This window comes from Solanum verrucosum, unplaced genomic scaffold, assembly GCF_900185275.1.
Source record: "Solanum verrucosum unplaced genomic scaffold, falcon-dt-bn FXZP01000062.1, whole genome shotgun sequence".
Classification (NCBI taxonomy): domain Eukaryota; kingdom Viridiplantae; phylum Streptophyta; class Magnoliopsida; order Solanales; family Solanaceae; genus Solanum; species Solanum verrucosum.
The window spans coordinates 7,088,010-7,111,409 of NW_026020477.1; the positions used below are offsets into that span (position 1 = coordinate 7,088,010).

A 23,400-nucleotide genomic window follows, 5' to 3' on the forward strand; every position below is an offset into this window, starting at 1 on the left:
TTATTTTCTTATTTCATGCCAAATTGTGATGAAATACTTGAGTGTTTTATTTTATTTTGAATTTTTGGCGGATCTGTGGGAACACAATCATATAAGAAGGAGAGATGAGGAAGAAAGGGAGAAGGGAGTGAGTTGAGATGCCTCCAATGATACACTCGTTTGATACAGTTTTTCAATCAAATATATTTTGGAGATGCATTATTACCTTCTCTTGTTCATCAACTTGAACAACTCGAACCTCATTCTTGTGCATGTTGGAAGTGGAGGTTTTAGAGCTTAAATTGTTAATGTAATGTTTAATTACTATATTTTTATAAAATTATATTTAATGTATGTGGAAGATATAGAAGTGAGGCTCGATACATAGATTATCTAAACGAGAGGAAGTTTCAAGTATCTTGGGTCTATTATTCAAGGAATGGGAAGATTGACAAGGATGCCACCAACCATATTGGTGTGGGGTAGATCAAATGGAGGCTTGCCTTCACTGTCTTGTGTGATAAGAAGGTGCCACCAAAACTTGAAGGCAAGTTCCACAAAGTGGTAGCCAGACCACCTATGTTGTACGGGCAAAGTGTTGGCTAGTCAAGAACTCTCACATTCAGAAGTTAAAAATTGCAAAAATAAGGATGTTGCAATGGATATGTGGACTTAGTAAGAGAGATATGATAAAAAATGAGGATATCTAGGACAAGGTGAGAGTGGGTTTAGTGGAGGACAAGATTTGGGAAACGAGACAAATATGATTTGGGATGTGAAGAGGAGAAATACGGATGCCCCGTTGTAGAGGCGTGAGAGGCTGGCTATGGACGATTTCAAGATAGATAGAAGTAGACCAAATTAGTAATGGGGAGAGGTGATTAGAGAGGATATGATACAATTCTAGCTTACCGAAGACATGACCCTGGATAGGAGGTTGTGGAGGACACGAATTTGGGTAGAAGGTTAGCAGAGAGTAGTGTGTTGTCTTGTCATTCGTCCTTACTAGTAGTTGCAATATTGCTCCTATAGTTTTAGGTCCTTCAATTTATGTTATTATTTGTTGTCTTGTACTTTGGACTGTCATATGACTTCATTGTAGTTACTATCCTGTGACTATCTATTGTCCTTTGGACTGTCGTATGACTTCATTGTGGTTACTATCCTGTGACTATCTATTGTCTTTTGGACTGTCGTATGACTTCATTGTGGTTACTATCCTGTGACTATCTATTGTCTTCTTCCCATATTCTATTTCTTGTACTTTTATTACTTCATTTTCTGAAACAATAATCTACCTCTAAGGTAGAGCCGTAGAGGTAAGGTCTATATACATTCTATCCTTTTTAGATTCCATTTTATGAAATTACATTGAATAGTTATCGTGTGTATTTAATAATTTTGCTAATTGTACACATTCATATCTTAAGAAAGTAAACAATCTTTGATTATGCAATACACATTCATATCTGTATTTGAACAAGACATGCTCAAAGGCGCGAAGATGTTATTGTCATGAAGTAGTAGAAATTCGTTATGTAAGAAATTCAAAACTCGTAGAAGCAATTGCTTATAAGCATATGTAGAGGAAAAACTTCCGCCAACAATTTCAGCAAATAATAAAAAGCTTGAATTTTGATTTTTCGATCCGTGAATTCAATTCACAGTTCAAATTCAAACTGTGAATCGTAAGGACAAGTTATAAAACTGTAATGAGATTATACATAGATTTTCTCAACTAAAAGTAGAAGAACGATGGTACATTTGGATTGCATTTGTCCCCTGAACATAGGGCACTAGTAGTTTCTGGTATCCGGCCTTTTCGTTCACTGTAGATCACAACAGTCTATTGCAGAAACAGAAATATGAATACAAGTGAAAAAAAATGTTGTAATTGATCTATTCTGTAAGCTACTGTAGATCGTGTGATGCAAGAACGTGAAAAATTTGTCGAATCTAAATGAGCTTTTTCTTGCGAAAGAAGTTCTTCAGATAAAATACTTGCAGAACTGCAGCTGCTATGCATATACCAAGGGACATTATACTTAACCATGCCACTCTAGAATTGGTTTTCTCGTTTTCTTCCCTCATTTGTGCTTCCCTGTGAACGAGATACAAGAATAAACCATGTTAATTGTGAGGTAGGAGACAAAAGAAGGATAAAAGTATCGGTTACACCAAGGTTCTGCAAGAACGTTTTCGTCATTTCTTCGTGAAACTGGTGATTTACAATGCAATACACTGTTAAGAGTCTTCATAGGATTCAATAAGCACAGCAGCAACTATGTTCACTACAAAAACCAATGTCTATTACCCTTGACATTTTTGAAACTATTTGCCATTACTTTTAGCTCTCTCCAATTAAGGACAGTATCAGAGAATTACAAATTTGAGTATATAATTATAAGTTATCTACTATCCTACATTCCTTTCTCCACGATAAATTTCCTCCGTTGTCTTTTGGATACTGCAGGAAAAAAATCTGCTTCTTATCGCTATAAATATGCAGAAGCAGACTCCTAGTGGGAAATATAACTCATAAATTTGTAAAAATGAAATAAGACTTAGAGGCGTTAGAAACCAACATTGGCACATACTCACGAAAGGACCATAAAACAAGAGGAAAATGTATAATACCAAAAAGTCAAAGTATTTGCAATAGAAATGAAAACAAACAGCAAACACATATTATCCGGGATGTGGAGCACATTTGTAAAGGTTAGTATGTACTTACCTATCCTTCAGGTACTCTAAATTTTCATGAATGGCTTGCACTATCCCTTCAAGTTTCACCAACTCAAGTTCGACACCCTACAAGGGAACAATATATGATGAAAGAATACAACATGCGGAGTTAAATAAGAGGAGCATACACAATAACTAATCCCCTCCCAATCTGGCCTTGTAGGGAATTGGTGCAGATGGAAAATATACACTTGTGAACTTACTTCTATCTTATCCTTCCTTGCAACTGATTCCCAATCCTTTGCACTGATTCCCGTCTTCCAGTCAATGCCGATAGTAACAGCTTTAGCCCCAGGGGCATGATTGTCCATCCAAAAGCATGCCAAGTAGTTACCAGCCTCAGTGGTTGTAAAAGCAAATTGACCATGAGTTACATTCTCTTTATGGTGAAGATTGTTTCCAAAAGGCGATGTGACCTAAAAAGAATGTTGCAATGACCTAGCTCATTAAAACTGAACCATTAGTGGAAAAAAGTGCAAAAGTAAATTACTTTTCTCAAAGGTTAATTAACCATTTGAAGAAGTTATGCTGCTGTGCTTATCTGACCCGAGATGGTAATTCAAGCAAGATAGAGCACTTTTACAGGAAAACACATTCAAGTGTTATAACAATTAACACCTAAAAAATTCATCTAAGACACTGACAAATAATTACGTCTCACGCTCAAACAAGTCGGGGTTGGCTATGTGAATCCTCAAAGTTCATGTTTCTCCACTTAAATTCATCTCAGGTCAACATTATTCGTAAATTGGGGAAGATGAGTAAAAGATAAATAAAAGACAATTTAAATGCATGATCATTTTATGATACAAGAATATAAATCATACAGACATCATTTCCTTTTTATAAGGTAATTATACAAACATCATTAAACACTACTAAATGCATCTTACCATCTTTCACCATAGGTTAACAAGCCCATTACCATGTGAATGTGTGTTGTCACAGTATTGACCAGTACATCATTAACTGAGAGTCTGACCCCATGAAGTTCACCAAAAGCATACCAATTAAGGCACTGAAGCACTTGCATATTTATTCTGTATTTTTATTCCAAAACTTATAGGTAGCTCTCCAAGAAACAATAGCTGTGATTTGTCATTTCGTAATAGATCTGTAGTGTTAATCACAAGGCAATCTATCCACTTTTTCTAACTAGCATCTCAGCTTCTTAACATCTTTTTTTGAAGGCAGGTTTTTCTTTAGATGTATAGTTGAATCCATGAAATGTCTTGGAGAATTCGATTTCAGAATGATGATAAGCATCTATGATCTATGCTTCAAAAAGACACCAGGTACAGGACAAAGTGATGAAAGGAGTATTTGGATAGGTGAGGCCTATGTTGCTCGGACTCTTCAAAAATGTCAATGGGTGCGTGTCGGATTCGCCAAAAGTAGTGTATTTTTGAAAAATCCGAGACGGGTGCGGCATCAAAAGTGAAGAGTCCGCGCAACTAAGGGTGAGGCTGCTAAAACTAGAGCTATAATGAGTTTCTGGATCTCTACATAACAAACTTAGAATGCAAGGTAGCAAATATAGGTAACCCGTCCAACCCGCCTAGAATTTTATAGGTTGGGTTCAAGATAATTTGAATTGGGTTCAATTTCATCTCATTCAAGCCTTAACCCATTTAAAAAGAATCTTCAATTGAACCCTTCGGGGGTGGCCCAGTGGTTTGGGCTTGGGATTTGCATGTTGGAGGTCTCAAGTTTGAAACCCCTTGCCGCTGAAAGCAAGGGGTTTGCCTTCTGGGTCGAGCTCGTCACACTGGGATTGCCTAGTGCAGGTTACCTCTCCTATGTGGTTTGCGAGCTATTGCATAGGAGCGGGGGTTTTACCTGTGCGCATCCAAAGGGTAGAGGCTGCGGGTTTTTCTTGTCATAAAAAAAAAAATCTTCAATTTCGACCCGTTTAAGGCCCTTTATTTGCATTGATGTAATGTAAGATCCTATATTGAAGATATGAGTTACTATCTATTTTATATGTTCTAGGATATATCTATCCATTTGTAACTTCTTCTTTTTTAAATTTTTTTGAGTTGAAATTGAAATTGTGGTTATTAAACTTAAATAAATTGAGATTAAGCGGGTCAAATTGGGCGGATCAAGACCAAACCCATTTTTTAGCCCATTTGATCCCAACCCATTTGAGCCCAAAGTAAACTTGGACAGAGCAGGACCCAACCCGATTTCTATTTCAAACCATTTTAATATCTTCAAGTTCAACCCAACCCATCCATTTGAAACCCCTACAAGGTAGCATAACTTTTTCACAATTTCAACATATACATAATACAAGCATGATCTAGATCCTCAAAGAAACCAATTTGCAACCTTGTCTTTATACAAGCAACTTGGAGTAAGTGCAAAAACAGATGCTCTTTTTTTTAATGAAGCTGATACCATCTTTACTATAGTATGTAGTTAAAGAAATAGTTCAGCTAAGTTTATGATTTCACCGCATTCATGAGAGAACCAAATGTCTTCCACCATAAGAAAATCTTCTTTAACTAAAGTGACACAACAAACGACACTATAATTTAACAATGCAACACACTCTTGCCATGACAAAGTGAATAAGTATTGGAGTGTTGAAGAATATACTTACTATGTCACTATTTCCGTAGTTGAGACCTAGCTAATCTTGTTACTTTGTTGATATGGATTAAAGTCTATTCATCTATCTCTATTTACGTGACACTAACTATTTTGCAATCAAACTCCTAATCTTGAGAAAAAAATTATCATATGTATTGTAGTAACATAAATTTGAAAAAACAATTATTCTCTTAGATATAATTCATAACATTGGCTTCAACAATTTAAGTTGCATTCTCTGACTTGAAACAATTCAATTCAAAATTTGAAAACAATCCACCTAGGTCACCTGAAAAAAGAAAAGCAATCGAACAAACTGGGTCCAATAAGATGGAGAATAGCGATTATTTTATAAATGAAGACCTCATCGATTCTATACATTGAACAGAGAAATGGCTCCCAATGTGCAATTTAATAGCCTTTCGTTTTTTTTTCTATTGTCTCAAGATTAACTGTATTAAATTGATTTCGAAGATCAAAACTAGGAAGATTTGACAATCAAAATATCCATAATGTGCTTAGTGTTTTGCAATTAATAAGCATCAATTATTGCAGGAACTTAAAATTAAGACATTTTAAATGCAATCGCAGAGTCAAAGTGTACACAAAGTTGGTCAATTGGATCTAAACATCCTTCAGCTACTATAAATCTCGCAATATCAATTTATTTATTTTTGTTAGCACTAATAAGCTAAAATTAGAGCACAGATGATATGGCGGTGCCTTACCTTGACAGAGATGGTGGGAACAACATTAGCTTGAGCGTGCTCTTCGTCACCGATTACATTGTAATCCGCCAAAACGACGACGTTCGTATGGATATCCTCCGACAAACACTTGGTCCCCGAAGTCGGCAGTTCCATCCATATCGCTTCCGCCACCGTCATCACCGTCAACAACAGCAGAACAAGTTTACAGAGCTCCATGCTTTGTTTCTACTGACGGAATCGGAGATGAGACTTCAGATTTGAGATTTACTCTTAGTTTTCAGAGGGAGAGAAGAGAAGACTTTTTGAAATGTTAATGTGAGTTTTGGGGGTAGTTTTCAGATTCTATTCGTTGAATGAACGTGCATAGCACGCACTACTTGAATGATGGCGGGTGTGATTTAAGCGCGTGGGTATGGAAGAGAGAGACTAGATTGGCGCCACGCAATTTCTTCAACGATATCCAATAGGAATGCATCCACTTTCCACTTAGGACGCAGAGGTTACATGGACGGGGAAGTTGGTCACGCGCCTTTGGTCATACTGTTGCTTTTTTTCTTTTCCCCCGTTAATAAATTTATTTTTAATTTCGTATTTGAGTCTGACTAATTATGATTTTGAATAGGCTAGCACCACTCATGAGACACTTCTACCAGCAAAGAGTTTTTTCATACTCAGGGTCACTAACTTAGACTTCTGCTAAATGCACCGTACCACACTTGATAATTTGCGCACGAATCTTTCACGATTTTGAGAATTGCTTAGGAAAGTTTTATATTCCTTAATCCTTGGGATATTTGCTTGATGATTTTACAAATTGACGTCTCTTTATTTATACTACTTACTTAGGGGTTAATATGTAAATAATAATTGTTAAACAAGTTTCGACATATTTATAAATAATTCTCTATATAACTAGAACAATATTCAAAGAACCTTTCATGTAAATTCATATAATTTTAAAGTCATTCAAGGAATTCTTCATATATCTTTAGAATATTCTTTTAATGTAAGTATTTCACATGGACAACTTTATGTCACGTGGTGCCTAAGTGACATGATGATGTTTCGGGTCATCACACTTTTCTCCGCCTGATATGCGTTGCTACTGCATTAACTCTCATATCTTGTCTTTGAATCGCCACAAGTCATAGTATCACTCTCATGTGGCTTCCTCCGGTGCTTATCCCTTCCAATGGACAAGGAACATGGGCGTGACTTCTTGCCTTTGTTTCTACCTAGCCTGATGGTCAATGATAGCCTCAATTTTCCGATCAAGCGAGGTGGTGAGGGTAATCGCTGCTTGAATTGTCTGACTTCGGCTGGAATCATCCTTGTCTTCATGGTATGGTTTGAGCATCCTAGCCTGGAAGATCCTTAAGATGAGGTGGTGACTCTAACTTATATGAGATCTTGCCCACCTAGGCAGTGATCTTAAACAGTCCCTTATACTTCTATACCAAATTTTGGTGTACACCTCGCAGTGCCTTCAAGTTATCGGCATAATGCCTAATCAATAATGTTAACCCTGCTGCCTGCAATTACTAGTAACTCAGGAAAATAATTAATAAGTGTGCGGTTGGATAATTACTCAATCGGATTTTTAAATTGGCATGACCCTAAATCCGTTTCACATCTGAATTACATAAAACGAATCCTCTTCTTGCTACACTTGTTGTTATTCTTAGTTAAACTCAGTGTAGTTAAACATAATTCCCAAAATAATTCAAATTAGACGATCAATCCTATAAGTCTTTGTGGGTACAATATCTGAATTATTATTATTAGGAAGAAGAGACATAGAAGCAAAGCTAATGCAAATTAAAATTATGCTGAAGCTGCTACTTTCTGTTGGCTTGCAATGTACGTCAGGTAGACATTCCACACATAAGAAAATGTGTTGACCACAAGTGGCTGTCAAAACAGTAACAAAAACCATATAGTTATTTTCTCACAAAGACATACGTACACATTATCTAGAAAAGAGTTTAAACTATATATGCATGCACGCGAACCTGTAAATGAACAGGGACAAATTTGAATGTGATAAAATCACATATTGGCCAGTACATAAGACCATTAACAGCAGTAGGAACCAAGTCACGTTTCAGTCTTGCCACAATTTCTGAACTACTTTCACCTACTCATGTATACCAAAATCAAAATTCAATACATACTTCGCTGCAATTAAGCTATTGTCGTTAATTAATTAGTATATACCTTGTGCTGCAGCGTTGATTGAGAAGAAGATAGCATTCATGGTAGGTCCATATAGGATCTGTCCTAATGCTATCTTTTCCAATGTTGAAACGACGTCACGCTTTGGAAGGAATATTGAGAGTGAGTTGTACCAGACATGAAGTGAAGGCCCTAAAATTACCATTGCAAAACCAGCTACCCTCATTGTTCGTATTAGATCATACTGCCCTGAGAATGAACCAGCTACAATTGTCTGTCGAGGGTGAAAAAAAAACATATAGTATAAGATATTGACAAGTATTTCTACTAGTAGAACAGAGTTGAGAAGAATTTTTTGGACCAACAAAACATATCTATTCATGTTTGTGGATTATATTTAATTCGCAACTTTCTTACTTAATCAACATTTACAATGTAGTCCTAGGGGCTTTAAGAGTTTTGGTTAAGGGGAGAATTTGTGAGACACAAGTAATGCGTTATCACTTGTGTGAACTCTCAACTATTCCGAGTGAATTGATTGAGGTTATTTCTCTCTATATTTTGTACTCTCATATTTACATAGTAGATTGCTCATCAAAGGACGTAGGTCGATTGACTGAACCACGTTAAATCATGGTGTCTTATGGTATATTTCTCGTTTGTCTTCTTACTCATGGTCTTTCGAGATTTGCTTGCTAGCTTCCGCATGACACCTAATCAATTTTCCGTCCTAACAATAATAACGCGTAGAAGAGTTGTATGTACCTGTGCAGTCAAATCAGCAGAAGTGACAATAAGAATACAAGTGATTGTCTTGGTGAGAATGGGACGAGAGTCTAGCATTTGTAAATACCACCCAATGAATCCAACTTTGTTGCTGCAAGCAGCTCCAACAGATGATGAGAAATGCCTACATTTTGACAACTCCCTGCTAGTCTTACTAATTTGAGTATACATCATTTTTGAATGTTGAAGTTTGTGACATGATATAGGATATTTATGGGCTAATTTGAAGCTATTTTTGAGGAAAGAAACAAACATCTTTTTTTTTCTTTTTTTTGGTTTGATAGTGAATGAGTGAGGTTTTCAAACAACCTCTTATGTTGGCTTTATATATGACATGATGAAAAAGAGTTAGTCCCAATTAGTGAAATAGGGGACTATAGGGGCAGCTGCATGCCTAATTTCTTGTGGAAAGTTTGGCTGCCTATAATTTCTAGCTACACATTCACCTTATAAAAGTTATATATTATACTATATACTAGTTGGTTCAATATATTTTAAAGGATTAAATGTGCTACACAGTTTTTATTACAATTGACACTAACACTCTGTACAGATGGTTATTACATATTATTTCATAATATCATTATTATATTGTACTATATTATTTTAATGAATATAATGTTTGAATAAATTGTATCAATCTTTGTCGTTACATAATATCACACATCAACAATTTAAGTGATAAACCTACAAGAAAAGTAAGGTATACGAGATAGAGCTACTATGAAAAAGTAGGGTAAATGATAAAATAAAATTATTAAATAATAAGTGACAAAATGAGAAGAAAATATTAAGAAAACGACATGATCATACCAAACAAGTCGTTACACAAAATGAGACTTTTCGTCATTACCTAATAATGAATTTAATTATACGATACAATAAAATTTAAGTAATAATCAAAATAAACATTGTATAAAAACTAACAATAAAATACAATACAACGGGTATCAAACTATCAGCCATCCAAACAAGGTAAAATTATCCCTCGAATAGTTGATCTTGTAGTAGTATTTTAGTATTAGTTATTATATATATGATGCTAAATACTGTGGTTTTCAAAGTAAACTATTTTCCACTTTAATTATCTCCATTTTGTAAAGAACAAAAAAATAGTTAGTAATATAAGGGATGGACAAAACTATAAGATTTCCACACATTTAGTTAATTACATGAACATAGTGTGATTTAGATTTTGACTCAATTGCCTATATTCTTGAGAATGTTACAATTAGCTGGCGGTCACAATCACATATTAAAGTTTCACCTAAAATTTAATTCTTGAATGGATCTTTTGAATATTAAGTAGTGTAAAAACTTATTCATGAAGTTTCAAACTCAATGAACTATCTCATGAAATTCAATTTTTTATCAGTTCAAACACTAGAAATAATTCATCAAGCTCAGACTATTAAAATCTATGTGATTGTGTGAACTTGGTGGAGTTTCAAACCCAACAAACATTCAAATCGTTATTAATTTAAATTCAAAAGTAGCCACCAATTAGCTATCAAATTATAATTTTGTCTCCAAAATAAAAAATAATTAACACCTAATATAACGACCGATTAGCGACGAAAATATAAATCTGTCACTTATGAGTGATAATTTATCAAAAGATACGAAATATCGAGAGGAGCTCGTATCTAAAATTTTAGACTGTTTAGAGGTGATTTGAGTTGATCAAAGATTGAACAACTCATGTTTAGCCATGAAAGTTTCTTCAAAGCTCGATTTTAAAATTTGACATGCTGCAAATATGAATGTTTTGGATTAATAATATATCAAAAGACTCGAAACATCAAGAGAAGCTTAGCTTCTTCAAGACTCGATTTTAAAATTCAATGTGTCGCTAAAATGAATCATTTCGAGTAAATATTACATCAAAAGACTCAAAACGTTAATAGAAGCTACGATCTAAAATTTGGGGCTATTTAGAGGAATTTGAATTGATGAGGATTGAAAAAAAAAACAAAATCAGCTTACAGTGTATATGAATATATATATATATATCTTTGATACATAATTATATATCATATATACACAATATACACTATTAATACAATATCATTACCTTACATATCCATACGATCATTTTCATTGCGAGTTACCTAAGAATCCGTATATTGAAACTTACATTCCATGTATAGACCAACCAATACAATGTTCATTTACAGATTGTTAATCTCGAAAAAAATAAAATTCGTCAAACTTGATTGGTGAAAGCTAACGTTGAATTAATGTTGGTCACTTTGTAAAAATTTCATATGAAGTCTGAACTTTCATTTTTTTTTTTTCAATTCTAAAATTTCGTTTTCTATTTAATATTTTTTGAACTATTAAATTGACAGAAGTCATTAAAAAAAGAAGAAGAGGAGATTGCATGTTTTTTTTCTCAATAATGAAAAAATAAGCATGAATTGTGTTTGAGGTAACTGTTGGAACACAATAATATTGTATAAAAATAAACAAATTTTATCTTATTGTCCTAATATTTTGTTTTGAGGTAACTGTTGGAACACATACGCATAACGATAGTGGTGAAGTCAAAATTTTATTAAGAGTGTCCAAGAATATAATGGTGTGTGGGTGTCAACATAAAATAAAAAAATATTGTACTATTTAGGGTTCCAACTCGGAACGCATTCAAATGAACACTCATTACCATTGAGTCAAAGGCATAAATTTTGTCAAGGGTGTCCAACTTTAAATATATATCCTTTAAATGTAGAATTTGACATATATATATATATATATATATACAAAGTAAATTTCTGACGAAGGGTGTCCAATTGGACACTCTGGGTGGCTATGGCTACGCCCCTGCACAACGAGACATGAATAATATATAACACATATATTTATACTAGGATACATACGATTAAGCTAGAACACATAAATTTTTGACATTTGATTCAATAAATATCCCTCGAAGTGTGAATAGGAATCTTAAGCAAGTTCTTAATTAAGTCTGACTCCAATTCTGTAGTGATCCCATATTTTAATCGCGGACTCTTTCAATATTTGAATGGGTAAATATTGTGAAAAAATCTCATTATTTTTCTAGGTTAGAACGAACCATATAGATAGAGGAAAAAAATTTCATATCCAAAAACTAGACAAAATGAATTTCGTTTCTTCTCTATCAAAATACAAGATATTGAGTCCTAATATGGGCACATCACAGACCACATAATAATTACTGATGCTCCATATTATGAAAATAATTAAAAATCTGATTTGAATTAGTCTTATCATAATAAATTACAAATCATTCTACTAGAAATTTTTAATTCACTCCTCCATTTAGGCATGTATATTTAGAAATTCTCCATTAAATACGTATGTCATTCCTCATGTTAAGATTACAGATAATAATAATCAATAAATTAAATTACTCACGAATTTAATTCAAAGATTATTTTTCTTTAGAGCACTACTTCCCATATTGTGTTAGATTTATAAATCCACTTGCAAGGTTCGACACGATGAAATCTTATTCTCAAAAAGGTGTATCATCAATCTTTATATCGAGACATGAATTTCATCAACTAACATATTATTTCACCAATATATGTTATTATTATTTAACCTACCAGGCATATTGATCAATCTCAGGATCTCACCTTTTAAAAAATGGAGAAGGGCCTAAAATGCCCCTCAACTATTTGAAATAGTACAAAATAACCCTTCATCCACCTTTCGGTCCCAAATACTGCTGACGTCAACCTTTTAGCTAAAAAATACCCTTGATATTAATCCTTTGGCTTATATTTGCCCTTATTTTTAAGAGTTCCCCTATAATTAAATCATTAAATATGTGTTTATTATGTAGCCTAATCTAATTGGTACAAATATAAACCCCTCTCAAATAAATAATAAATACCAAGAAATCGGTCGTCTTTTCACGATAAAAGTTTTTTTGTGATTGTTTGACCAAGTATATTTTTGACCGCTGAAGCTTAGGTCAATCATGCCCATCTAGGCATCTTATAAAAGAGGAGCTTTTACCGTTATTTATGGGTTTCCCCCTAGTTTCTCCGAAACGTTAATAATTTCATTGAAATCTCCACTAACGAACCAAGAGCCCTTAATTTCTTTAGCAACATTTTTCAAAATTTCCTAGAGAGTTTTCCTAAGCATGTAACTATTATTTACATATATAATACAAAACAGCCATTTAGGAGATGATGACTTTACCTCAATAATCATGTGTCTTTCCTGTTCAAGATGAGCATAAACGATTCAATTGTGTCACTCCTCGAGCCTAAATCCTGGACGTGACCCACACTCGAGGATCATTTTTGGTCCCCAAGCGAATTCTTGGCCTGACTGACTACTTAGCGGAAGACTTAACTCAAGAAATAAGGAGCTTTAAGTGCAGAGTTTAACTCATATATCTCAAATAGACTCAAATCAAATGTCTGAAAGTACTCAATATTATAAATATAATAGTTTACAAAACATCTCAAAATAAAAAGGGAAATACTAAGAGACTCCTCAACTCAAACTATCTATGAAGCCTTTAATACTAGGATAGATGTCGAGATAAGAACCACGACAATTCAACAATAACTCAAAAATAAATGTGAAACTCTTCGAAATGCAAGGAGGCTCACCAAAGCTATTTGAAGTGCAAAGTGATCTCAACGAAATGATTGTTGATGATCCTGAAAACCTATATTTGCATCATAAAAAGATGCAGATCGAATGACATCAGTACGTTGAATGTAGAAGTATGTAATATAGCCGAAGTGAAATAACTGAAAGAAAGGACTGCAATAGATAAATATATACTCAAACTTAATGTAAAGAAATAATTGAGTTAAATCATTTAAAGCTTTACAAAATACTTACTCGTCTTTGAACTCAACATAACAAGTGATATATTAAAATACAATTTAACTCTATTGGGAGATTCTTAAACCGACAACCATCACAATGAGCTAGGTGATGATACAACGTCTTGTCCACGCTGTCAAAACTGTCATAATCAGGCCGGGTTATAGAACCTCTCAACTAAGTGGATCCACTAAGCTATAAGGATTCATCTAAAAAGTATGATCTTGTACCCATGTTGGAAATATATGGTTTATGAGAATTTTGAGTTGTTTGAACTCATCCCCATATCGGTGCTCAATACTACTCTCAATAATATATCTACTCATGCTCAAATGAATAAAACATATTGTTTCACTGGTTTGAGATAATTGCTCAAACTATACTCTTAAAAGAGGTAACTACTCTGAAATATATTTGAACACATAAACTCATTTAGAGATCAAAGTTTCTCTTTTCTCACTTTAAAAATGATATATTAGACATATGTAGGGGGTGAGGATGAACTAGTCCAACACTATGATAGCCTTACATACCCAGGATGAACAAAGTTCTTGGCAAAGATGATGGAAACTTGAATAACGCTTGAAACTCTAGCTTTTCTCCTCTTGAATCATTGCTCTAAATCTTTGAAGTGTTAAATAACGTAAAAAAATATTTTAACACTGATTAGACCCTTACTTAGGTGAAAAAGGGTCAGGATTTGGGCTTAGAATAAATGGGGAAAGTCTGAAATACCCTTAATTAATCAAAAAATGCAAAACCCCAGTCGCGCCTAATAGAGGGCCTGACGGCCCGTCACCAGGATAACTGCCCTTTACATGTCATCGTAAAAAACACCTGGAACACTTTTCAGGTGTGATGGCCCATCGTAGGTTTGACGGCCTGTCATGGCTGCCGTCAGTTTTCTCTGATATGATAGTCTTTGGTAACATAGATATGGGAGATATGATTCAAAGACCTTCAATTTGATAGGTCGTGGGCCACCTAATTTATCATGATATGGGAGATATGATTGTTTGAAATTGACCTGAGTAGAATCTTATGTCAAAACTTAATAGGTAAAGAAGCTTTCAACTCAACTTTCTGCTAGGGGTTCTTGTAACTTTAATTCATATCCAAATTCATTTCAACACTAAAGAATTGATCTTTACACATATAAGCAATTTAAGAATCACTCGATACGACTTTACATGAAAATAAAGAATGGTCCGGGCCTTAGCTTAAAAACTTTCGGAGTGTTATAAATTGTTACTTCCATATTCCTCCAGAGAAGTGTGATTCCTCCTAAATATCCAACCGTTGGGACTTGTATTACATCAGTGTAGTTTAAAGTTTGGAGAATCTTGTTATGATCTTCCATCCTGGTTTCTGTGAACGCAAGGGTAAAAGAGTTGTTTATTTTATCAAAGCACGCACATTGCTCATGAAATTTACATTGTGTGCACCTCTATATTTCCAAAGGAGTATCTTTATTGACAGTTCTTCCTGCATGCTCGAGCGCCCTCTTGGTGATAGTGTTATGTCCAGGTTTATCATTGTTTGCTTATTGATCATATCTCTCATTATTTCCTCCTGTTTGTCCTTTGACGATGGTATAATCAACATCACGCATTTCACGTCGTTGTTCAATTTGTGGTAGCATGTGTTTATAGAAGTCTTCTTCATTTGTTGAGAAATTTTATTATGAATTTCCTTTCAGTGTTTTTGTACATGTTCGGTGTTAGAGGCTACCCCAAATAAAGAGTTTGAGTTAGGGGATCTAGAATATTTAGTGCCTCTTCCCTCATTAATTGTGTGACTTGAAGTTGGGTAGGGGAAGATGATTCCCCCTCCAGCATTTGTGGTCCTACATGATCATTCATGTATTTGTTCTCTTCGTATCCCGTAATCTCCTCATTTGTTAGGTCAGGTTGTTGCATGTCTAGTATTTATTGTAAGGACAAGTTAACGAAGTTGTTGAGTTGGAGTATAAGTGAGAAATGTTGCATACTCAAGTTGGGGAGGACTGCTGGGTTGTTGAGCATATGGTAAAACTCTAGTGTGGTTAGTTCTTGGGTTAGTTTGAGTTGATTAGAGGCTAGCCTTATAAGATTGTTGGTTAAGCTATCTTCTATTAAGGTCAACAATAGGGTGGAAGACTCTAGGTTTGTGGTAGGTTAAGTAACCCTTCCATAGTTGCATAAGGTGAAACATAAATTGCATGTGGAAATGTTGCTAATAAGTGGGGATTTTGGGTTGAGTACATATAGTCGAATGAAGTATATGGGTTTGTGAGGTTCTGAAAAGTTGGATTCTTTGAGATGTGAGGAGGCATTCTGGGTGGTTGTATGTTTTTGAATATGTGGGATGGCTGGTGGAGGTGATGAGGCAATGATGAAGGTTGATGGTTGGTTTTGTTTGTTAGTGAGTTGTAGGGATGTAAGTTGTTGTTGCTCATTGGTAGTCGTAAGTTTTGTCGTTGAGAAGAGTTGTGTTGGTGACGGTAGAGAAGATGATAGTTGAATTGATACATTGCTATTTGAAGTTTGGATAGAGTTTTTGTTTAGTGTCATTTTTATATTAAAGCTTTTAAAGCTTCCATTATTGTTGTCTATTTTGATATTGCATTCTATCCTAAATTGTACTATAGGATTTTTCTATCATTTTTTCCTATTTGGGGGACGTGCATGGCTAATAATCGATTAGAATGATTGGATATTTAATTTGTAGTTGCGTAGCTGTTTGCTTGAAATGGTTTTCGTATCAATGCAGAGGTTATCTACGTTTTAATTTAGTTTAAATTGGATATGAGTTTTGAAATTTGTTTTGGGATTAGTGGAGGGGGTTTGCATCTATTGGTGTATATTGTTTTCTCCAATATCTAGGGAATTTGTTAGGCGGATATTATTTAGTGAGTTTGTCATGTTGGTGATACTAGTACATTTGTAGGGTATGGTGATGTGATTTTATGGAATGTTTTGAATTATTTTATTTAGTATTGTGTGGCTACTTTTCTTCACGTATTTAGGCTTTGGATTATTCACTGAAAACTTGAAAACTATATTCTTCACGTGGCTTTTATTTATGTTATCCACTGACGTGTCTATACTATTTTCACTTGCTGGTAGAATGCAATATGTGGGGTCAATTTTGATTTTATTTTTTTGGTTTTCGTTTGGAATTTGTTGTTTTTGAAAGTCGTAGGTATTGTTAGTGTTGTTGTTGGGATCTTATTCTCTGGTGTATTCAAATAGCATGTTATTTTTGTTGGTTGTTTGGTTGATTTTTTCGTACATATTTTTTTGAAGGTTAGTTTTTTTCTTTTTTGGATATACCACTGTCCAGCCGTTACTGTCGTTTGGTTGTTTATACGTATTGTTTTGAGGGATTTTTGTTTCACTAGTGTTACTAGTTGTTGAAGGAATATTATTAAGTTTTGGCATGTATAGACTAGATGTCCAAGCCTTCCACAATGGATACATAGTGGAATAGAGGGCTCATAGTGTATTTTTTGGAGGTGCATGCCTATTAAGATGTTCATTGGTAGTATTTTTGAGAGGGGGCGAGGATACACAATCCAGTGTATCTTCCTCCTGTAATTTATGGAAACTATATCTATTTTAAGGATGATTGCTATTTAATTTTCTATTTGTTTCCGAACTTCTAGGTCGTAGAATTCAGTTAGTAGGTCAAGTATTCTTACCCATATTGTTGCATCACTAGAAAAAAAGAGGCCAAGTAGGCTTAGAAGAAAAGAAGCTGGTGAAAATTAAATAAAAAATAAAAAGCTAAATAGATTTTGACTATTGTCATGACATGTAGTAACTGTAATGTTGGAGACCACAACAGGAGAGTATCCACAAAGTGTTGAGTCTTCAGCAAGGAAAGAACCATCAACTTTAGGCAGGGGAAAAGACAAAACTTTAGATTTAGGTAAGGGAAGAGGCAGAGCAAAAATAATGTCTTAACTTTGAATTGACATGTAATAGATATCTCATATATAATAATTCCAAAATGGTGGACAAGATCCAAAAAGAAAAAAAATGGAAGAGAGGAAATGTAACACCTGGAAAACTAGTAGGTTAAACTAGAGTCTTACGTAGGGATTAGAGTTGTAAACATGACTTCCCGTACTTAGTATGAGTAGTTTAAGGGTTAAACATCAAGATATGACTCCCCAAGGACCAACCAAAGGGATCCTTGAGGAGGACCCTAAAACAGCCCTTAAAATCACTCTAAAATCTGCCTAAGGCAGCTACGAAGGGCACCATGCCCCGTGGATAGGCCTCGTGGGTCAAGGCCCCCAAAATCTAGCCACAGGCCACCATCCACGGATGGACAGTACGGGCCATGGGTGGACCCACAGTTCGTGGACGTGGTCTCGTGGGTTGGCAGTAGTGGTCTTTAAGTTGTTTAAGTTTAGGGGTTAGGGAATATTCTAGAATTAGTTAGTTATTAAGTAGGGTCGTTTTATTAGTAATTAGGCCACCTATATAAACCTATTAGACCCCTAAACTAAGTCAACTAATTCATTATTTTAGATTCACCAAAGAACCTAATTCCCTCAACAAATTCTCTCTCCAGAAAGAAGAAGAAAAAAGGTCAAAGCTAGGTCAAATTCATCCATTATTGCAAGCTTTGTGAGGGCTTTATAATCAAGGTATGATAGATTATTCATCCATGGATTCTTCCATCCATGGAACCCTCTTAGAATTCCCCCAATTGTGAAGATGAAATCCCCAATTCAAGTTAGGGTGGGTTCCTTCCAAAATTGTGGATTAAGTTGAGTATGATTCCAATTGAGTGGATAGTACTTATTTATGATAGATTTAGTATTGAATCATGATATATTGATGATATTATGTGTTTTCCATGGTTAACTCTAGTTTAATTGATGAAAGTGAAGAATGTGGGTTGATAGATGATCTTCTAGAATTGATGTTATGTATAGTAATTGTTCAAGAATAGAAGCATGTAAACATGAATTGAATTAGATTAAGGTACATGTGATGGATCATGACTTGTAATGATTGATATTGAGTCTTTATGATGAAATATGGTTAGAATTGCTTAAGATGAAGCTTATGACTAGATTATCTTGTGATCTAGATATGCATAATGATTGTAAGAAGTAAAGCTTTGAAAGTAGGGCTTGCAGTCATTAATGATGATCACTAGGGCTTTGATTGTAAAGCTAATATGATGAATTATGTATGTTTAGGCTTTAAGAGTAAAATCAATATGAGAATAGAAGGTTAATTAATAGAATTGTGATGAAAGATCTTTACCTACCTAATCCACCTTATGAATGATAGATGGTAGGAAGTTACAGAATCACTTGAGTTATGATGATATCCATGTCTAATGTAGAATTCTAGATATGATATTATCCATGTTTCTATGAATCTATGAATATGCTTATGAACACTTTGAGAGTGAAGTGTCTATGATCATGATATGTAGTTGTGTTGTTGAAAGGACATTCTCACATACATATCCATGCACGAGTATGATATGATATGAAAGGTTCTCTCACATAGAATGATTCTAGGTTGAAAGGTCATTCTCACCTAAAATGAATCTAAGTCCTAGGACTATGAAATGTGATGAGGTTGTGGTGATTCCCCTAAAAGACCTTTATATGATAGGAATGTGAGGTGAGCTCCCTTGTTCCTAATTAGTTAAACATGAGATGATTACCCATGCCATGATATAGAAAGTTGTGAGGTGATTACCCTTTTATGTATGTATGACTCCCAAGGCAAGTGGTGATTACCCGTTAGCCTTTATGTTGATCATGAAGGCGATTACTTATGATCCTTATGTGATGATGTGGAGGCAAATACCTACATTACACCTTAAAATAGATATGGAGACGAATACCTATACTTCATTAAAATGAACATGGAGGCGAATACCTATGATTTATTAATATGTATGACTTGTAGAGATTCCCGTTGTCTTTATGATTGCATGATATGTATGACTAAAGGTGATTACCTTTGTCTTTATGATTCCATGATATGTATGGCTTGAGGTGATTTCCCTTGCATTTATGAACATGAGTATGACTAGTTTGGATTGTAGCTTGAAAGGCCTCTCCAATACATGCATGACTAGAGGTGATTCCCTTTGTTTATGAGGCTATGGGATGATAAACATGAATGAAGAACCTAAAGTGTCTAGTGCCACGCCTCGAGCCTACACCCTGGGCGAGACTGACAGTCGAGGACCATTGATGGCCCCAAGCGAACCCTTGGCCTGACTTTGTTACTCAACGGAAAACTTACTCAAGATAAATACTTTTAAAAATAGTAAACTGAATTGCTTAATAAATAACTGAGAATGTAATAAATAACATTCACTGCCAAAGTGGCAACTCAAGCCTCAACTTAACTGAAAGGGAAAAGTAAAGACTCATGAACTAACATGAACTAACTCTGTCAATAAAGCCTCTAAGCTCTGAGGGATGTCGGGACAAGACCCCCGATATCCTAACAACTGAAATAAGCAAGCATTAAAACAAAACATAACCAAAGGGATCCTCCAAAAAGCAATGAGGCTCACCAACTGACTCTGAGTGCTCAATTGGATCAACGATGCACTGGATGTTGATCCTGGTTACATGTGTCTGCATCATAATAAGATGCAGGCCAAATGGCATCAGTACATGTGAATGTACAAGTATGCGAGGAGAATTCTAAAAACAAGATGTAAGCTTGAAAGGAACTGAAAAACTTACCTGGCTCAACTCAACTCAACTGATTTCAATATAAATCAAGGTAAATAAATGTAGTATAAAGAAAAGATTTAAAACATGGTTTTCAACTCTGTGTATTTAGAAATACAATAATAACTATGTATGTATACAAATATACTATTTGAACTTTGTTTGTATATGAATATACAAATATTTCTGATGTATATAAAAATACAAATACTGTTGTGGGAGTTTCTCTAACCGACAATCATCACTTAAGTGTTATCGTGATGATACAACGTTTTGCCTCACGCTTCCAGGGTTGTCCTATACCTTGTCGGGGTTATAGAACCTGAACTACTACGTGGATCCACTAGTCTATGCTAAAAAGCACTAAAGAAATCATCTAAAAAGCATGACCCTTTGCTACCCACGATGGCTACCTGGTTTACGGTGGCTCGGATTTCTCTGAACTTTCCCTTATATCGGTGTTCAATACTACTCCAAAAATATACTAGCTCTTTATGTTTTAAAAACATAACTTCTTTCTATATACAGTTAGAAATAATTGCTCAAAACTTAGCTCAAAGGCTATCTTGGAAATCTCCGTTTCTCATCTTGCTTAATTGTGAAAGCATTTACTCTTTTCTGAAAACTACCTGAAAGGCTCTTTGGAAAACAAAGTTTCCTTTCTTGCTCAAATATGAAAATATTTACTTTTTACCAGAAAACTAGATCAAAGGCTCTTTTGGAAATCAAAGTTTCCTTACTTGTTTAAATGTGAAAACATTTTAACTCTTTGGGAATACATAGTCTTCATATACTTTTGAAGAAATGAACTTCAACTTTATTCTTTACTGAACTCAAAACTCAAGTCTTAAATCAAGGTTAAATCATTTGTAAAAGACTTTTGGAAGACTCTATGAACTTCTCTTAACTTGGCTCTTAACTTCTCTTGACTTGACTCTTAACTTTCCGTGACCGCTCCGCGATGCGGCCTAGGGCTCCAGATTTGCCCGACATTTTTCTTCTTCATTTTCTAGCCCCAATTCGCTTAATTTCGATCTTTCTCCATATCTCTTTAGATTCAGGTACCCACAACATATACAAAAGAATCTAACTCAAAGCAACTCTAATAATCAATCTTAAACTCTCAAGAACTCCTAAATCTCATCCCAAATTCAAGAACGAAAGCAATTCAAGAATACAACTCAAGAACATCAAATTCTCAATCTTTTTAGGATGAAATTACACTGAATATAACATGTTTGGCGCGTGGGTGAAGAAACCTAATGTTGTGTGAACTCACATACCTCCTTAGGGATCAACCCTTGTCGAAATCCACAAGCTAAACCTTCAAGAACGACGAACTTTGCTCTTTCATTTCTTTTCTCCTCTTGCGTTCTTTCTCCAAAAACCCTAGTGTAAATTTCCAAGTGTCTAAACTGAACCAATTCCGTTTTGACCCTTAATTAATTCACCAAAAAAGAATTAAAATTAATAGGGTATGGAAAAGACCAAAACACCCTTTAAAAATCCAGATTGGACATTTCCCTATTTGAACAACCCAACTTCCAAAAGGCATATCTCACTCATACAAACTCAAAATCGAGCAAACTTGGCGGTATTGGAAAGATTATTCCAGGAGCTTTCCAAAAATACCTAGAAAACACCTAAATCATCTTGAGTAAAGGGTTATGGCCATTTGAAGTTGACCTAAACTCAACATATTTTAACTTTACAAAATTTCCAGATTTTTATTCTTTCCAAAAATGACTATTTGCAATTATAAGTTTCTTCCTAGTTATTTCAAATTGTGAGATGTTACAATGTCTCCCCCTTGGGAGTATTCGTCCTCGAATGAGATTACTCTTATTAGGCTAAGGGTGTAACATCATTCAATTCAAACACCCAACAAGCAAATACAAACAAACAATATGCTTACTCATAAATTAAAGAGTACTAAGAAGAGAATTAGTACCTTGGTCTAGAATTTCTCCAAATTCGAAGATATGTGGATATTTTTTTTTCATATCTTCCCAAGTAGCTTCCTCAACTAACTAGTTACTCCACAGAACTTTGACTGCTACTACTTCTTTAGTCCTCAACTTGCGAACTTGCCAACCTAGAATCTGAACCAGAATCTCCTCATAAGGCAAGCTATCTTTGATCCCAATATCTTCAACATGGAAATATGAAATACCGAATGAACCGCTGCTAACCCTTGTGGTAGCTCCAACTCATAAGCTACATAACCAAATCTTTTGGATGTTATGTAAGGGCCAATATACTAGGGACTAAGCTTCCCCTTCTTACCAAATCTCATAACACCCTTCATGGGTGAAACTTTCAAGTAAACTCAATCATCTACTTCAGACTCTAACTCCCTCTTCCTACCATCAGTGTAGGATTTCTGACGACTTTGCGCTGTTCTTAATCTCTCTTGAATAACTTTTACTTTCTCCATAGCTTGACGAACTAAGTCTGGTCCTATGAACCCAGCTTCACCAACTTCAAACATCCAATATGAGATCTGCATCTTCTCCCCTAAAGAGTTTCGTAATGAGCCATTTGAATTCTAGAATGGCAACTATTATTGTAAGTAACTCAATGAGAGGTAGGTGACCATCCCAATTACCCTTGAAATCAATCACACAATCCACATTGATACCTCAAAACACTATCTCCCTCTTGTTCAAAAGCCATCACTTTTTTACTTATGAACACTTGCCTTTAACTTTAGCAATAAAGGATCTTAGTCTTGCTTCTTTTTTACTTCTGACACTAATGATGATTCAGCCTCATTCATCATCACTACTCCTCCTTCAGTGGAATCCATTAGTCGAACTCTCAAGCGTGCAAGTCTATGCACATCTTTCGCTAACT

The 23,400-nt window shown here is 34.8% G+C and overlaps 3 protein-coding genes across 3 annotated transcripts in view; 1 reads left to right on the plus strand and 2 right to left on the minus strand.

Annotated features, from left to right (window-relative positions):
• LOC125809198 (gamma-glutamylcyclotransferase 2-3) overlaps positions 1–23,400 on the plus strand; it is a 1,073,903-nt gene that overhangs the window by 577,039 nt on the left and 473,464 nt on the right. The window lies entirely within an intron of this gene.
• Positions 1,727–6,352, minus strand: LOC125809195 (transmembrane emp24 domain-containing protein p24delta3-like). Its single transcript, XM_049488853.1, has 4 exons — positions 6,051–6,352; positions 2,928–3,140; positions 2,714–2,790; positions 1,727–2,080 (listed from the first exon to the last, which is right to left on the minus strand). Exons 1-4 carry the CDS (start codon positions 6,246–6,248, stop codon positions 1,936–1,938), a joined length of 633 nt encoding a protein of 210 aa, XP_049344810.1. The 5' UTR covers positions 6,249–6,352; the 3' UTR covers positions 1,727–1,935.
• On the minus strand, positions 8,018–9,248 carry LOC125809211 (uncharacterized). Its single transcript, XM_049488873.1, has 3 exons — positions 8,973–9,248; positions 8,250–8,481; positions 8,018–8,169 (listed from the first exon to the last, which is right to left on the minus strand). Exons 1-3 carry the CDS (start codon positions 9,246–9,248, stop codon positions 8,018–8,020), a joined length of 660 nt encoding a protein of 219 aa, XP_049344830.1.

Coding starts and splice junctions, on each gene's coding strand:
- LOC125809195 (XM_049488853.1), bottom strand. CDS start 6,248: ATGGAGCTCTGTAAACTTGTTCTGCTGTTGTTGACGGTGATGACGGTG. Junction 3,141..6,050: donor TTCCCACCATCTCTGTCAAG/GTAAGGCACCGC, acceptor CATTCTTTTTAG/GTCACATCGCCTTTTGGAAA. Junction 2,081..2,713: donor TTAGAGTACCTGAAGGATAG/GTAAGTACATAC, acceptor TCTCGTTCACAG/GGAAGCACAAATGAGGGAAG.
- LOC125809211 (XM_049488873.1), bottom strand. CDS start 9,248: ATGTTTGTTTCTTTCCTCAAAAATAGCTTCAAATTAGCCCATAAATAT. Junction 8,482..8,972: donor CTGCTGATTTGACTGCACAG/GTACATACAACT, acceptor CACCCTCGACAG/ACAATTGTAGCTGGTTCATT. Junction 8,170..8,249: donor AATCAACGCTGCAGCACAAG/GTATATACTAAT, acceptor ATACATGAGTAG/GTGAAAGTAGTTCAGAAATT.